Genomic DNA, 18,195 nt, shown 5'->3' with positions numbered 1-18,195 from the left:
CTCATTCTTTCTCTCTTGGGCTATTGTAGTAGCTTCTTCCTTGGTCTCCTACACAGCTGCTGTTGTATTCGTAAAGCATAGGGCCATTGATGTCACTCCCCCAATCAAGAACGCTCAGTGATTAAAAAGGGGGTGGGGGTTGACAAAAAACAAAACGCCTCCTTATTGCCTCTGGCAGACATTTTAATCTCTTCAGTTCTGACTCCAGCCTACCTTTCCGCACTTAGTTCACATTCCTCTTCTTCTTGATCCATGTAATACCTGCAGTAATTGCATGCCTACTGTTGATGAACTTGGAATTCCATCTCCTCCTTTGCTTTCCCCAGTGCTTAGAATACTCTTTCCTCGCCTTTGCCCTTTGAGCCCTTAGCTTCCTTCAAGGCTTATGTCAGATGCCACCTTCTGTACCTTTTCCTCCCATCCCAAGGGATTCCCCCCATCTGTTTACATATTATATCCCTTTGAGGGAAGACATTTTTCATTTTTGTCTTTGTTTTCCCTGTGCCTAGCATAATGTGTTGCACATAATAGGAGCATTTAGTGCATTAAAGTATATCATATTTAAAGTAGTCAGTGATGATTCTAAGGTTCTAAACATCAATTTTTAGTGGATCCAGTTAGCATGGTTTCATTGTTTCTATAAACAGTAGCATTTGAGTAGGAGTTAAGGAGGTAGATGGTGGAAATAAACCAAGGTTAGAGTTTATCAAATAAGTTGTCTTGTTCTAAAGAAAACTTTTGAACTTCAACAGTAGAATAGATATTCTGAGTTCCTCTTTTTTAGGAGGTCTGCGGAGCAGGGAGTAGGGGGTGGAGGCAAGGGATGGAGGTTGTTCAGATTGAGGCTAGCTAGCTCCTTCTGTTGGGGATATTGTAGAAGAGATTCTGGGGCACATAGGTGGTTTCTTTAGTAAATTGACTTATCACCTAGTCCATTGTGTTTTCTTTGAATAAGATTTAGTAAATTAATTTTTAGCCCTTACCATCCATATTAAAGCAACAAAAATATATTTTTGAATTTTCTCTTTATTTTATTTTAAAGATGGTTCCATGGGAAGATTTCCAAACAAGAAGCTTATGCTTTATTGATGACAGGTATATATATATATATATATATATTCTCACTGTTAATGTGTACTTTAAAAACCTATAAATTATTTTCATGTCTTTCAGATATTTTGTTTATTACTGTTTAATTTATACGTAATTATTTGTTACTTGGTAATTGATAATAAATTAGGATCTGTGTGACATTAGATGCTATGCAATTGAGTAGTCACTGGCAAGTTGGATAATGCCAGAATTAATGCCTTATTTATAAAATGAAGATGATAGTTTACAGTACTTTTTTCAAAAGTTATTGTATGAAGAAAATGCATACAGATATGAATTATCTGATAGTTTCACTAGGACTGAGGAATTACTATTTATATTTAAAAACCTTGATTTTGGGGGAATGAAACTCTGAAAGTGAGGTAAGGAAAAGAGTTTATCGAAATTTTAAAAGTTTTTGGTTTGTTTTTGTTTAAAGCTTCCCACTTTTCATTTTAGAAATAACATGTTTCTGTATGTGTGTATACATATATGTATATTTAAACTAACATGTGTATGTATTTAAAATTTTTTACCATGTTCTAAGACATCACAGGAACTAATTACAAGTAAAGTAGCTTAAATAATTGGAACTTATTTGCAAGTGCATTAAATTTTAACTTTTCTGAGAAATTTTAATTATTGAGACGTATTTGAATTTGTATATTCATCCTGTTCATCACCGAGAATATAAATTTAATTAACCTGATTGACAAAAGCATCTCCTTTAGAAATACACATAAAATGATGAGATAATTAGGAGCCAATTACAGTATGAATTTAACTTTTTGTCTTAAAAGTTAAGTGGACCTTTTTTTTTTTGAATGATTACCTTATTATAAATGAGGCATTTATGGAAATTATTGGTGTTTCTTAAGGTCATAAGGCAAAGTGTTTTAATGTACTTCAGTACAGAATTAAGAAAGGTGGCATGCCACAGAAAGAAAACTGGACTAAAAAATGTTTGAGGGAAGGACACACGTGTAAGCACACACACATGAACACACACACATGTACACACACGTACACGTGTGTGTATGTATATGTCTGTATATTTTGCTACTTGTGCTTATAAGGTGCAACCGATTTGTGAAAGGTTTTAGGATAACTGAGGGTATAAAAATAATTGTTACTTTATTGTATTTTCACAGTGGGTCAGGTTTGCAGTTTCCTTGTGAGGCCATCTGATAATACTCCTGGTGATTACTCACTTTATTTTCGTACCAGTGAAAATATTCAACGTTTTAAGATATGTCCAACACCCAACAATCAGTTCATGATGGGAGGCCGGTATTACAACAGGTGAGTTCGTTTTCATCTGCCTTGGCTGCCTGGAGTACATTTTTGTTGTCTTTATATTTGAACTCTGAGATTTTTAAAAATATCTTTTCCCAGTCGTCAAAGACACGTTGCCTTCAGATATTAATTGACATCTAAAACATACCCAATATTGTTCAAAACCCCCCAGGTAGGGATGAACTTAATTCGTGGTAACCTAAAGGTTAATCTGTAGTAACCTTTTCATAACATTTGTATCTTATGATTTTTTAAAGGATGAAATGATAAATTAGAATGAGCTTTAGGTAAAGCATGTATAGTATTCTTTTTTTTTTTTAAGCAATAAGATTAAAAAAGATAAGAAAAAAGAAAAGAAGGGTTAAAAGTGTAATTAGATAATTCCTTTCGGGATTCCCAGTTTCTATGTCTTGAACTTTTAGCTTGGATGTCTAAACTGCAAAGAAATTACAGATCAAATTTCTAACAGTGAGTCTTTTGCTTAGAACAAAAACTTAGGGTGAAACTGTTAGCTGCTAGATTGATTTAGAAAAATAAAAATTAGTACAAGAAAACCTAACAAAGAACTAGCATTTCTGAAAAAAATTGCATCTTCCGTTTCATTTTCTAGGATAATCGAATAAGTAGAATTTCCTGTACTTGATATTTAGAGAGTGACATTCTTCTGCTCTTTTGGAGGACAGAATCTGTTCTTAAAAGATTTTGCCACACTTTATTCTTTTAATAGAAGGTATTTTATTTCATTCCAGTTAGAATTTCTCTCACTTTTCAGCTTGACCTCTGAGTGAGTAGAGATCTAACATCTGTTTATCAGAAAAAATAATCAGGTTCTCCTAATGAACAGATATGTACCTGATGATATTGAGACATCAAGTGGAAGGCAGGAAGCTAGACAGTTGAATTCTCTTGCTTACCACACACAGGTTCCTTTTGAGTAACTGCAGCATTGTAATCTGTTTCTCAGTATCCTCACTGAAAATCAGTCCAGCTCCACTTTGAGTACTTCATCAAAGCAAATTAATTTTTCAAATTGTCCAGTTTTCTCGTGGTCTGGAAAACAAACTAAAAACTGAAAGCTTAGAATGTGTGCTTAACTGGATTGACAAAGGTCCCTTTGGTGAACGTTGTTGATGATCAGATGATTGAAGTATTTACTTATTTGAAAGTGTATTGAACCAGTTAAATTCTATATAACCTAAAGTGTCAAAGGTTTATAAATAGAGAGTTTTTTTCTGAATACCAGAAGCAGTTTTTGTGGTAATAAGACAGTCCTTTATGATAATGAAGGGAATGGTTGAACAACAAGGAAAAGCATTTTGTTTAAATTTCTTCCGTATTTGTGTATATTGATTAAGCCCACAAATATGAAATAATTTCTTCAAAACTATGCCAACTAGTTGCTTTAACTACATCCCTAATCTTTATTTTTCGGGCTTCATTGTAATACAAATGTTGCATTTCTAGAAATAAACTGAGTTATTAAAAAATTGTGAGCATTTCAGGGTTTTTTTTTTAAGAAATATAAATGTTACTTTATTTCAATATGTAGGTGGCATTTTTTGTGAAAAATACAGTTTCCCAGCATTTTTTAGCAGAAACAGATAATCTGTTAGGAAGTTTATGCTGCCAATTTTGTTTTGTCTGTATGGGATTAAGTATACTTTAGAAATTTATCTAACACAGTTCCAGTTCCATCTTTTCTGTTAAAGTAAAAGTAAAACCATCCTTGCTGCTCTTTAGGTGAAGAGAGCTGGTAATTGTTACGCACCTTAACTGGTACTTTTTATGATGGGATTATTGATGCTGTATGTAGCTTTGGGAACATTAGGAATGGCCACTCACATATTTATCACATAACCAAAATTGAAGTCACTGTAGATTTTTACAATGAAAGAGATGTGATTTCTGGCCAAGATTCATAGAACTTTATTTTTGAATTGGCATAATTAAGTGATCATTAGTCATATGCTCATTTTAAAATATGAATAATCAACATTTAAAAAATGAAATTTCAAGAATTTTTTTCCTCAGAAAAATATTGCGAACACAGAGCCCTGGGGATATTTGGATAGACATTCCTCTTTGTAAATTTGGATGAGGTCAATTAGTGAATGTCCTTGTGGGGATCTTTATTACCACTCTCCCTTTTTCTTGTGTTAAATAACATTTAAAATTCAGTTCATCTATTCATCTTTTTTATGTGATGTCTTCAAGTCATTTGTTTTCACTTTGTGATGATTAATTTTGTGCTTTTTATATTTTCTAGTGGAATTAAATTTTTGTATCTTCTGATTACTCTTTTATTAAGAGTAGAGGAATAATCAAATGACAGATAAAAATAAAATCTTCAGTATTAAGAAATATTTTCCTAGCTGTCACTGAATTTTTTCTCCTTAATGAATTAAGAGAATCTTAGAATTTAGATCAGTCTTAAAGACAGCATAGCATAGTGAAAAAGGCATTGGACTTAGAAAACTTAGATTCTGACCTTCAGTTTCTTAATTTGTAAAATAGGGACAGTAATGTATACTACCCAAGGCACCAAATTGTTGTGAAAAAAGTGCTTTGTAAACCTTAAACGCAACCTATAAATGTCAGCTGTTGGATTTTGGAGACGCCTAACTTACTTTTGTTATATTTTATATTTATCATAAGTAGAAGCTAAGTGTTGGAAATAAATCGCAAACTTTATGTTATTGCTATCCTTTAATTTCAGTTTTTATTCATCTTTTTCTTGAAATATTAAATTATTTGTAGTAGTGTTTTAAATAAAATTACATAGTCCTTTCATATATAAATATATGTTATAGATTTCTTTTACTCTACTGAGAGTATAGTAGTGATATTTGCGAGAGATACTTTTAATTTTTCTTTGGTTTTATTTTTACCTCTCAGACATAAGTCTTTATAATGCAATTGCAGCCTAAATGCACCTGTTAATTAGAGAAACAATATAAATGAGTTTTGGTGTTGAGAATAATTAATTTAACATAACTCATTGATTTGCTAAGTAAATGGAGTGCATCTATCAGTTCTTCCATTTCAGTCTTATAGAAGAATTTTAATAAAAATTGAATGCTTCTAATCTTCCATCCACAGTTTTACCATCTTAGCTAATGTCAACTTATTTATTTCAAAATTTTTTGGTATTATCATTGACCAAAGGAATCTTGATTTAGATAGTAACTTGATGAAAAGATTTTGTTTTAAATCCAGTATTGTCATGAACATACATTTCATTAGGATTTTTCCAGATTGTATGCTATGGAAATCTTGCTAACATGATACAACTCCATTACTGGCATGTGATATTTAAGATTAATTTTATAAATTAGCACATTTTTTTGAACGTTATACAGATTGTCAGTTTTATAATTTTTATGTTCATAGCATTGGTGATATCATTGAACATTATCGGAAGGAACAGATTGTTGAAGGCTACTACCTTAAGGATCCTGTCCCAATGCAGGTAAGGGTTTCATACCCCAGAGGCCCAAAAAGTATTTTGAAGCTTTTTTTTTTAGGTTTTTTACTGATATACTTTGTGTATATGTTTGTGTGTGTAAAATTCACAGAATTAAATCTGTGAAATAAACCAGAAAACGATCAAAGTTGAATGATGAGAAAATTAAAATAGCAACATGTTTCTTCAACCTAAAGCAAACTGAAAAATCCTTTTTGGCTTCTGAGATTTGAGCAGTCGTAAATTTCTAGAGATAACTTGTGGGGTTTACAGATTTTGTCTTTCTTGCTAGTTTACAGTTTATGTCAGGTAGCTCATAATTTTCCCTACATTTTTTTTTTAAAGTTTCCTGAAGGGGTTCTGGTCTAGAACTGTAATTTCATTTCTATGGGGAACTCCTCGGTATGAAACTCTTTCCTCTGATGCAGAACAGCAAGTGACCCTTAGAATGCTAGAGGTTTACCTGTGGCATTGAGAAGTTAAATGTCTTGCCCATGATCATACAGCTAGTGGTGTCAGCAGTAGAACTTGGGCCCCTTTCTTGGTGACTCCAGGGATTATTAAAGTTTAAAACTGCACTAAGACTTTTCAGACACCTTACAGACACTTAATGATTGTTGAACTGAATTGAATTTCTGAATTCTCTTTATCATGTTTAAATGCCATCATGGCTGCCTTCCAGTACTCTGAAAGTACTCTTCACTTCTTATATCATCAGTTGGCTTGTTTGAGGGAATGTTAACTGAGTTCAATATTTGTAGCTTAGCAAAACATGATTAGAAAGGTAAAATCTGTTGTGTTTGCCTGTGTATGTATATGAATATGTATATATATGTACATTTGTATTTCCTAACATGAATATATCTTTTTAACATAGGAGGTGGCTACCCTACCATTTTTGTTTCTTTTAAAGAGAGCATATCTGTCTAGAGCCATGATGTAGTCATGGGTTTCATCCTCCCAAATATCAGTCACGTTTTCTTCCTTAAATTAAAACTGGAGTTCCTTCTGTTTGTTACCTAAACTTTGTGTATGTGGATATTTGAAGTCATGGGTTGAAAGGCTAGGTCCTTTATCCTAGATCTTTTTCTCCTGTGAACTTCTGTGTGTTTCAACAGTTATTCTTATTTTCTATGCTATCTACTCTTTGGGGTATCTAATTTGAAACATATACATGGGTATTTTTCTTCCTCTTTTCTTTTAAATTTAAATTTTTCTTGATTATTACATTTGCCAGATACCTAGGAAATTCTTTCTAGACTGTTATTTGACAGATTTGTCATTTTTAAAGCTGTTTTCCAAGAGTTCAAATCTCATTCTTAGACATTTCATTCTTAGCCAGCTTTTTGTTTTCCCAAGTTAATTTTTCATTTCTGTGTTCCTTACCTTCAAAAGACAAGAAGAGTAAGCAAAATAGAACCTGTTTCCTTACAGCAGGACAGCTAGGTGGTGCAGTGGATAGAGTACCAGGCCTGGAGTCAGGAAGACTCATCTTTCCGAGTTCAAATTTGACTTCAGACACTTTCTAGCTTTGTGGCTCTGGGCAAGTCACTTAACCCTGTTTGCCTCAGTTTCGTCATCTACAGACATGAGCTGAAGGAGGGAATGGCAAACTCCAGTATATTGGCCAAGAAAATCTCAGATCTCTCACAAAGAGACACAACTGAAAAACTACTAAACACCATGAACTATCTCTTAAGATTTTTGTCCAATACTTCGTATCTGTGATATGATCCTTCGCATTTGGGCTCATGTAAATCATGAGTGGTGGAGTAGCTGTCATCCATTCTAATAAGCTTTTCTTATACCTTGAATACGTCCTTTCAGGAAGACAAAAGATCTCTCCTTTTGTTATCAGATCAACAAATAGTCATCTCGTTACTGCTCCTATTCTTTGAGTTTTCATCTGACTCTTACTAGGTGATCTCCCGATGTCTTCTGTGACTGCAGACCCGATTCGAAGCTCTGAATGTACAGATTTCCTATTCCTTTCCTCACTTCTATTTCTACTGAAGTCGTGCTGCTCTTGTCTTCACAACTTAAGGTTGTGGAGGGGCATTCTTTGAGTGACTTCATTTTGTCCGTTTTGTAGGGAAATCAACCCAGACTTTGAACACAGATAACATTCATTCAGTTATGGCAGAAATGCAGACATAGAACACTTGATGCTTGTCACTGCCTGGATTTTCATCTTTTTTTTTTTTTAACCTTCTTGTGGGAATTTTCACCTCTACTCTTAGCACATAACTAAAACTTTTCAGCCAACTATTGTCTCTGAATAACTTGACAATTCTACTTGATTTCTTTTCCTTGGCCTCAGCAACTCTATTGCTATACTTACCTGCCTACCTTTTGCCTTATACTGACCTGTATGTTTCACGTATTTGGCCTGCACACAAACCCACTCTTGCCAAATTGCTCTGCTTCTAATTGATCTACCTGCTTGGACTTCTTTACCTTTCCTTATCTTTCCATTGATTTTATTTGCTAATATGTATTCAAGGGATGTAACAGATAGCATCACACTCACTTGACAGTTGATTGGCTCTGGAGGGTAAGGGGCAAATGAGAAAAGAATGACTTCAAGGCTGCAAACCTTGTGTGACCGGAAGAATGATGGTGCCTGTAACAGAAATAGGGAAGTTTGGAGGAGGGATGGGGAAAGATGATGAACTCAGTTTTGAACATGTGATATTCTTGGGATATCCACATAGAAATGTTCAATAGGCATTTGGCAGTGAACTAGAAGGAAGAATAAAGCTAGCTTTATACATTTAGGAATCATCTGAATAGAGGGTATTGAGACCTTGGGGACAGAAAAACAAGAGGGCCTGGGACAGAAGTTCAGGGGATGTTGACCCTGACTGGGCAGGAGATAGATGGTGGTGCAGCAAAGATGACTGAGAAGCAACAATCAGAAAGGCAGAAGGAAACAAGGAGAGAATCTCAGTGTTATCCAAGGCAACAGATGGGAGATTATATAGGGCCTCAGAGATCAGCATCCAAAGCTGTAGAATTAAGACTGAGGAAGATTTTTAAAACCAGTTAACTAACATATTGTTGATTATCTTTGATAAAGCAATGTTGTTAGAGTGGTGGGGTTGGAAGCCAGATTGCAAGGGGTTGAGATGTGATAGGATTGAGAATATGGAAACAGTGAATTTAGATGATTCTTTCAAGGGGTACGACTGGAAAGGATGATTATGGAGATTGATAAGGTTATATAAAAGTTTTGTTTTATTAATGGAGGAGATCTAAGTATGTATATAGGCAGGAAGGAACTAGTGGATTAAGAGAGAGTGAAGATGTGTATTGTGTTCTGTGTATGTATGTTGCAAACTCCTGAGAGATGTCAATCATTCCCTGCCACCTTCTTTCCTTTCCTCCTGACCTCAGATGGTTAATGTGAAGAGAAAGACTGGATCAGATACCCTATTCCTTGAGAGAGGAGTAAGAATGATGTGGAAGCTATTACTTGACACAAGGGTAGTATATGATGGATAAAGTGAATCTTAAAGAAGGAGAGGTTAGTGCATTATGGCTGTCAGTAGAGAGTCTGAAACTGGCATAGAGCAAGGAGTATGCCTTCCCTTCCTCATATTCCATCCATTGTATTGGGAGAAGAGTGAAGGAACTCCCTTCGTTGGAACAGGTATAGAATATCTTGTAATTAAAACCTGATTTCAGTGAATGAAGGACAAGGGGGGAAAGACAATTCTCTTAAGGATATGATAGGAACTATAGAGACATAAGCACTAGAGCCTGGGGAAGAGTGTGGGCTAAGATAGATGGCTATAGGAGAGTGATAGCAGGTAATAGTGCCTTAAAAGATGACTGAATCACAGGGATTGGAAGAATAAAAGGTGGGAGGTTGTGTACTACAATATGGAAATGCTATGATGTTATGGCAGCTGGTACTGCCACCCTTAAGGGTCCTGTAGTGACAGGAGTAATACATCAGCAGTATTTTCTTTTTCCAGATATCAGGGGAAAAGGTGTTGAGCTGACAGAGGTTGAGATCTAGTCCATTATCTGTGTTTGTAAATGCATAGTGATTGGGTCCCCAGGCAGCTAACCAAGCTCTCTCTGTACTGTTTCCTTGCCTTCTTCCAAGATGGTAGGAGGTGGGACATATCTCCAAAGATATCCTGCATATGTAACAGTCATTTGGCTTTGGTTTGCAGTTTAATTTGTTTCCAAGCTGCTGATATTGGAGAAATACCTGGCTTTAAGAAGACTGACAGTGTGTTCTGGTCGTGAATGAGTCCTGGTTTACATGAGAAGCCTCATGTCTGGTCACAGAGGGCAGAGCCATTATTACTTTTCTCTAGTGGTTAAGTGAAGAAGTGCCTTAACTAATGCCTTCTTAAATAGTAGTGGGTTACAGAGTGAGGAAGATTCCAAATCTTCCTGGAAAGGATGATTCCAAATCAGGAGTTAGGGCTAGAATCCTGTGCTTTTGGGTCAGATAGTAAGAATGCAGGGAATAATTAGGTGCTAGGGCAGGAACTTTGGTGCTAATGGCTGTCCTCACCCACCTGGTGTCCCCTTTGGAACAGCAGTACGTCCACACTATGAAAATAGTTCAAGATGGGGCCTAAACACAGGGCTTACAAAGGGCTGGGGTCTATAAAATGGACCATGTCTCTATGGTCTGGATCCTTGTTTGCATATGGCAAACCAGATGGTGTAGAAGATGTTCATGGACTACATTGGGTACATTTTTGGACTTAGAACAAATTGTCTTGTTTCCTTTATTTTCCTCTAAACAAACCCAAGGCCTCTTCTGATTGTTAACACTCTGTCTGTGAGCCTTCAGGACGCTGCAAATCACCTCATTGATTATAAATACTTTGACTTAGTATTTTCCACTACTGCTGTAATCCTCAGTGATTTATGCATTCATATTGATGACCTTTATAATAATAATAGCTTCTATAAGGTTTACATATCATTTTCCTTACAACCTCCTGGAATAGGTAGTATAAATATCCTCATTTTACATGTAATGAAAGTAGTTTCAGAGCAATAATGGAAGTAGTTTCAGAGAGATTAAGTTACATACTTACAGCCACCCGCTAACAATTATGAACTCAAATTCGATGAGCCCTAGTCCGTTGGCCTCTCAGATCAAATTAACTCCCCTGACCTTCTTCTCAATCTGTGAGCAAGTATTTCTTCAGTAATCTCCAGTTCATCTATAATAATGGCTACACATGTTAGACATAAAACTTTATCACCTAAAACTATTTAGTTAGAACTGAAAGATAACTTAGGCCTATCTAATTTTCTCATTTTTTGAATTAGGAAACTGAGCTTCAGAGAGTTGAGGTGACTTACCCTAAATTTATGTAGAAAGCAGCAGACCTAGAATCTGAACCCGAATCCTCTGACATGTTTTTCCTATTGTACCATGACTCTCTCTAATCAGTCTCCTATGCTTTAATCCAATCTTGTTCTCTGTTTTTTACTTCTGCTTTGACATTCCCTCCTTCTGTTCATAATAATGAGTCATTTCAACAATGCATTCCCTTCTGTTCTTGAATCTTTTCTGTGCACTCTCCCACTCATCATCTTTTCCACTCCTGCTCCCAAGCTTGTCAGCTCTACTATAGTTTCAGTGACTGGGTTCACTACAGATTACACCATCTACCCTCAGCTGGGCCCGTACTGGTTCACAGTTTTAGAATCCATCTTTGATTGAACCCCGTACATCACTTCTTGTAGGGGCTAGTCTAAATTTTCTGCTTTGCCCTCAAGTCCCCAACTCCTATTCCATTCCCTTCTTTGAGTGCAGGACTTTGAACATGGATACAAATGGAAAAGTTAAGACCAGTTCATACTTTCAAGGAACTCACAAATGCAAGTCAGATGGGAAAGTTCCATGGTTATGAGAATGCAGTGACAAAGAAGATATTAAAGCATATTAAAGCTGCCTCTTTTGCATCATTATTTAACCTTACATTCCCAGAGCTTTAAGGGTCAGAGTCTTGGACTATTCTTATCAGGGTTTGATGGGAGATGGTAGTCAAGGTGGTGGTTTGATTTGTGTTGCACTTGCTGCCTCCTGTCCCTCCCTCAGAGTACCCAGCTGGCCTGCCTGCCCTGTGTGTGACAGGTGGGTGGCAGTTCCTGTGTATGACAGGCCCCTTCTCTGCAGGAGTTGCTTCCCTAAATGATGACTGTGTGGACTGGGCTGGAAGCAGGAATGGTGTGGTCCAAGGGATACCACCACTCCCAGACTTCTGTGCCTGTTGATCAGCAGTTGATGATTAGAAAGGTGGGTCCCCTCTCCACAATGATTTCTCCCCACAGTGATGGCTGTGGGGGCTAAACTGGAAGCAAGTCTGGTGGTTTAGGGGTCACTGTTATTCCTAAGGTTCTTTGTGTTTGGTGTCCTGGGCTATCCTTATCAGAGGCTAAAGGGAGATTTTGGATGAATTGGTCATAGTGGTTTGACTTGTCTGGCATATGCTTTCTCAGGAATTGTATGAGAACCTGCAAAATATAACTGTGGGAAACCAGTCTGACTGACATCAGTAATGAAATAGTGAATACAAATTTATGCAGTTTTATTTCAGTAGATAAACGTAAGATTAATCTGGAAGAATGGAAGTTGTACCTGGCTTTTGTCTATTTGTTCTCTTAGGCTTACTATGCTGGTTTCCTTAGATTAAGTCTTTTCTCACAGTCTACTAGATCAGCAGTTTCACTGCTATGGATCCTTCTTTCAGTAATGAAGCTGATAACCTTGTTCAAGCCCACCTATCCATGAAACTTCTGTCTGTGTCCTTCTGTAAATTCACACAGACTATTCAAGATTATAATGGAGTTTAGTAGTTATCCCTAGTTCTTACTATATGACCAGCTTTTCTTTCATTTATGCATTTCTCTGATTACAACTTTGACATTGTGTAATATATACGTTCCCAAGAAATTGTAAATGTGAGCTTTATTACCATGTTTTATTGTAAATTAAATATTCTAATGATACTTACGCTGTTTAAGAACTGTTCCAATACTTCTGTTGAAAAACAAGAATTCTTTATATATAAAACCTCTCCTTGTTTTATCTATTATGCAAATTTAGGATTTGATGTGCCTTTTTTTTTAATTGAGGGCACATACACATTTCCTTAATTAAGTAACCACTACATAGATTTATCTCAGATTCACTAAGGAGTTGTATTTGAAAGATATTTGTATGTATACTTTTTTTTAAAATCAGCATCAAGAACAAGTACTTAATGATTCAGTAGATGGCAAAGAAATCTACAATACAATTCGTCGCAAAACAAAGGATGCCTTTTATAAAAATATTGTAAAGAAAGGTTATCTTCTGAAAAAGAGTAAGTATGTTTTTTCATTATATTTTAAAATAAATTATATTTTACTTGCTTTAAGTTGTCATTCACATCAGACATAAAACAAGTCTTTTTTAAGTATGCTTATTAGATATAATATTGATTTTCTCTGCTAAATGATTTACACAACTTTTTAAAAAAAATGTATAAGGGTGATAAATAAAACCCCTCTTAATTCTCCTAGGTTTAAAGAACAAATCTGTCTTACCTCCAGGTCTCCTACTTCTAGCTTTAAGGAGCATACAGTAGTCTTGAATGCCAACACAAGTGGGTGTTTTGCAGTTACTTGAAGGGAACATCCTCTTATATGTGGAATACTAGCCCTTGTTATCACTCTTTGAAGTGCTTTTTATAATCTGGTTCATTGAGGCATTAGAATGTGGAAAAGGACTAATATAAGGTGAAGATCTTTTTACTGTTTCTCTAAGGCTAGAGAAAAGTTAATTTCATGTTACTAGAGAACTTTAAAAACCTATAAAACAGTTTGTAGGAACCACATGCTTTGATTAGAGGATACACACACACATACATACATACATACATACATACATACATACATACATACATACATATATATATATTTACGAAGTTTCTAAATATTTTTCATTCTGAAGGTGTTCTTCATTTTCTTTGTAAAAGATTAAAATTTAGAAGGGACAACTGTTAAGATTTTAGGTTAAAATTTAAAGACATTTGTTGAACACTTAATTTCTGTTTTCAGTGGTTTGACTTAGCTTTTACTGTTTACTGGGAAAAAATAATTACTTTTTTTTTTTTTTGGACAGGCAAAGGAAAGCGGTGGAAAAATTTATATTTTATCTTAGAGGGAAATGATGCCCAACTTATTTATTTTGAAAGTGAAAAACGAGCCACGAAACCAAAAGGATTAATAGATCTCAGTGTTTGTTCTGTCTATGTTGTTCATGATAGTCTGTTTGGCAGGTAAGATGGTTTTTTTCTTATTTATCTTTTTTGGAATTTTCATCCCATTACCACCACCAGGCTTCCTCCCCTCCCCCCCAAATAAAAGACTGTTAACTGAGTAATGCAGTGGCCCCTTTTCAATTCTAATTCTCTTTGATCTCTCTGTCACTTTGTGGAAGGAGTGAGTGGGTGGATGAGTGGGGTATATTCTTGTTTCTTGAGACTTAGTGTCCCTTAGGCCCTGTCCTGATCTCTCTACTCTCCCTGTACTTCTCTCTTAGTGGTATCAGCTATCCAGTATATAGATAATTCCTAAATCTATATATTGTTTTCGTTGTTCAGTCTCCACTCAGAGTTCATCAGTTTTCTTTCTGGAGGTGCATAACAATTTTCATCATGAGTCCTTATGAATTGTCTTGGATTATTGTATTGGTCAGAGTAGCTGAATCTTTCAGTCGATCATCATTGCAGTATTGCTGTTACTATGTATAGTGATCTCCTGAATCCACTCACTTTGCATCAGTTCGTAGAAGTCTTCAGGCTTTTTTGAAATTATCCTGCTTATTGCTTCTTATAGCACAATAATATTCCATCACAATGATAAACCATGGTTTTTTCAGCCAGTCCCCAATTGATGATTAGCCTCTCAAATTCCATTTCTTTGCCCCCATAAAAAGAACTGCTACAAGTGTTTTTGTACGAATGGGTCCTTTTCCCTTTTTTTGTACGTCTTTTGGGGTATAGACCAAGCATTGTTATTGCTGGATAAAAGGGTATGCACAATTTAATAGCTCTTTGGACATAAATCCAAATTGTTCTCCACAATGGTTGCACCACAACTCCACTAACAGTTCATTAGTGTTTGCATTTCCCTACATTCCTTCTAGCCTTTGTCACTTCTGATAGGTGAGATAGTACCTCAGAGTTGTTTTAATTCATATTTCTCTGATCAATAGTAATTGGTTAAATTCTTTTTCATTTAAAATTTTCATAAGATTATATGATACATAAAAATATAACATACAAAAAATATAGTTTTTCTGAGATTGTAAATGATTTTGATTTCTTCTTCTTTGGAAATTGCCTGTTCATATTCCTTGGCCATTTGTTATTTGAGGAAAAGCTCTTTTTATAAATTTGACTTAGTTCCATACATACTGAGGAATTAGCTCTTTGACTGAATAACTTAGTGTAAAATTTTTTATGTTGCTTAATTGTCTATTGTACCTTTTATCAGATTCTGGTTTCTAATCCATTCTGCTATCTGCTTTTGTTTAATGGGTGAATTCATCCCATTCACATGCACAGTTATGATTACTGTGTATTTCCATCAATTCTGTTTTCTTTTGTTTATCCTTCTCTCTCTCTGTTTTAACCCTTTGCCTCCTTAAAAGTCTGTTTTGCTTCTGACCACTCGCTCCCTTAATCTGCTCTCCCTTTTTGTAGATCAGTTTTCCTAATGAATATTGATGGAAAAAAATTTAAGTGAAATACTAAGCAAATAGATCACCGTAAATTATTACAAGTATTATACACCATGGGCAGGGGGGAATTTATACCAGGGCTGGAGGTCTGGTTCAGTATTAGGAGAGCTCAGCATAATTGACCCTACCAGCAACGAAATCATATGATTATCTTAATAGGTACAGAAAAGGCTTTTTGAGAAAATATAGGACTTATTCCTGTTTAAAAACGGTAGAGATCATAAGAATAAATGAAGCGTTCCTTAACATGATAAGTTGTATCCATCTAAAACACCAGCAAGCATTGTCTTTAAGGGGGATAAACTTGAAACTTTCCCAATAAGAACAGGGTGAAGTAAGGATGCCTGTTATTTCCACGATAGTTCTACACTATAAATGTTAGCTTTAGCAATAAAGGAAGAAAAAGAAAGTAAAGAAACAAATAGACAACAAGGGAAACAAAATTTGCTTTTTGCAGATGATATGTTATACCTAGAGAAACAACTAAAAATCTACTTTAAGTAATTAACAACTTAGGAAAGTTATAGGATATAAAATAAACTCACATGAATCATCAACATTTCTATATATTGCCAACAAAGCCCAACTATAAGAAATTGAGAAATTCCATTTAAAGTAACTGTAGACAGTATAAACTACTTGGAAGTCTGCCTGCCAAGACAAACCCAGAAACTAAATTAACACAATTACAAAACACTTTACACAGAGATAAAGTCAGGTCTAAACAATTAATTGGAAAATTATCAAAAGCTCATGGGTAGGCTAGGCCAATATAATAAAAATGACAGTTCCACCTAAATTAATTTTATCTGGAAGAACACAAGGTCAAGAATGAAAGGAATTAATGGAAAAAGATGTGAAAGAAGATGACCTTAGTGGTATCAGATCTCAGACTATATTATAAAACAGTAATCATCAAAAGTAACTGGTACTTGCTAAGAAATAGAGTGATGGATCACTGTACTAGATTAAGTACACAATACACAGGAGTAAATGACCAGAGTAATGTACTATTTGATAAACCCAAAGACCCAAGCTTTTGTGACAACTTATTATTTGACAAAACTGCTAGAAAAACTGAAAAAACGGTGTGGCAAAAGCTAGGTATAGAACAACATCTTACGTGGTATCACCAGGATAAAGTCAAAATAATGATGATTTAGACGCAAAGGATGACACCATAAACAAATTAGGAAAGCAAGAATAGTTTGCCTGTCAGATATATGGAGAAGGGAAGAATTTATGACCAAACAAGAGACAAAGAACTTTATGGGATGGAAAATGAATAATTTTGATTGTCATGAAAAGATTTTTGCATAAACAAAACCAGTGAAACCAAGATTAGAAGGAAAGCAGAAATCTGGGAAAATTAAGTATCTTTGTTAAAGGCTTCATTTGTCAGATATATAAAGAAGTGAGTCAAATTTCAAGGGTAGGAGTCATTCCTCAATTGATAAATGATCAAAGGATAGACACAGGCAGTTTTCAGATGAAAACAAAGCTGTTTATAGTCGTGAAAAAAAAAAATGCTCTACCGATTAGAGAAATGCAAATGAAAACAACTCTTACATACTATCTCACGCCTTTCAAATTGACTAATGTGATAGAAAAGGAAAAGAAGATGTTGGAGTATGTGAGACAATTGGGACATTATTGATAGAGTTGCAGACTGATTCTTGCGAGCAATTTGGAACTATGCCTAAGGGCTATAAAACTCTGCATACTCTTTGATCCAGCAATATCCCTACTAGGTCTGTATCCCAGAAAGAGTAAAAAAAGGAAAGGATTTATTTTTATAAAAAATATTTCTGTTAGCTCTTTTTGTGGTTGCATAGAATTGAAGATTGAAGTATACCCATCAGTTGAGGAATAAATAGCTTGTCAAATGTAGTATGTAATCATGATGGAATATCGTTGTGCTATGAGAAATGGGAGGGAGATGGCTTCAAGAAAAACCTGCCAAAGTTTATGTGAACTGATGCAGAGTGAAGCAAGCAGGACCAGGAGAACACTGTACACCTGAATGACTTGGCTATTCTCAGCAATACCGTGATCTAAGACAATGAACTACAAAAAACTCATGATGAAAAATGCTTTCCATTAAAAAGAACTGGTGGAGTGTGAATACATAGCAAATATGCTATTTTCCACTTTAGTTTTATGGTTTTTTGTTTTGTCTTTTCACAATGTGACTCATCTGGAAATATATTGTGCCTGATTGTATCTGTATAACAAATCAATTTGCTTCCTATATCAGGGAATAGGGAGGGAAGGAAAGAATATGGAACTCAAATTTTTGAAAATTGAAGATTCAAAATTATTTTTACATGTAATAGGAAAAAAAAATACTACTTAATTAAAAAAAAAACATGCCCTCCCTTTTTTATCACTTACCTTCTTTTTCTTTTATCCCCTTTCCCTCCTATCTCCTCATTGGGTAAGGTAGATTTCAGTATTCAACTTAACGTGCATACATTTACCTACCTATCTATCTATCTATCTATCTATCTATCTATCTATCTAATCTATCTAATCTATCTATATGTCTGTCTACCTATATGTTCTTACTTCT

At 35.0% G+C, this 18,195-nt stretch overlaps 1 protein-coding gene across 1 annotated transcript in view; it reads left to right on the top strand.

The window, feature by feature from the left end:
* RASA1 (RAS p21 protein activator 1) overlaps positions 1-18,195 on the top strand; it is a 113,617-nt gene that overhangs the window by 54,943 nt on the left and 40,479 nt on the right. Inside the window, exons 7-11 of the mRNA XM_072606203.1 lie at positions 1,043-1,095; positions 2,244-2,394; positions 5,779-5,857; positions 13,080-13,200; positions 14,001-14,157. Coding sequence (XP_072462304.1) covers positions 1,043-1,095; positions 2,244-2,394; positions 5,779-5,857; positions 13,080-13,200; positions 14,001-14,157 — 561 coding nt within the window. The remainder of the gene's footprint in view (positions 1-1,042; positions 1,096-2,243; positions 2,395-5,778; positions 5,858-13,079; positions 13,201-14,000; positions 14,158-18,195) is intronic.

This window comes from Notamacropus eugenii, chromosome 4 (assembly GCF_028372415.1).
Source record: "Notamacropus eugenii isolate mMacEug1 chromosome 4, mMacEug1.pri_v2, whole genome shotgun sequence".
Lineage (NCBI taxonomy): Eukaryota > Metazoa > Chordata > Mammalia > Diprotodontia > Macropodidae > Notamacropus > Notamacropus eugenii.
This window is presented reverse-complemented; position numbering and strand designations above follow the sequence as displayed.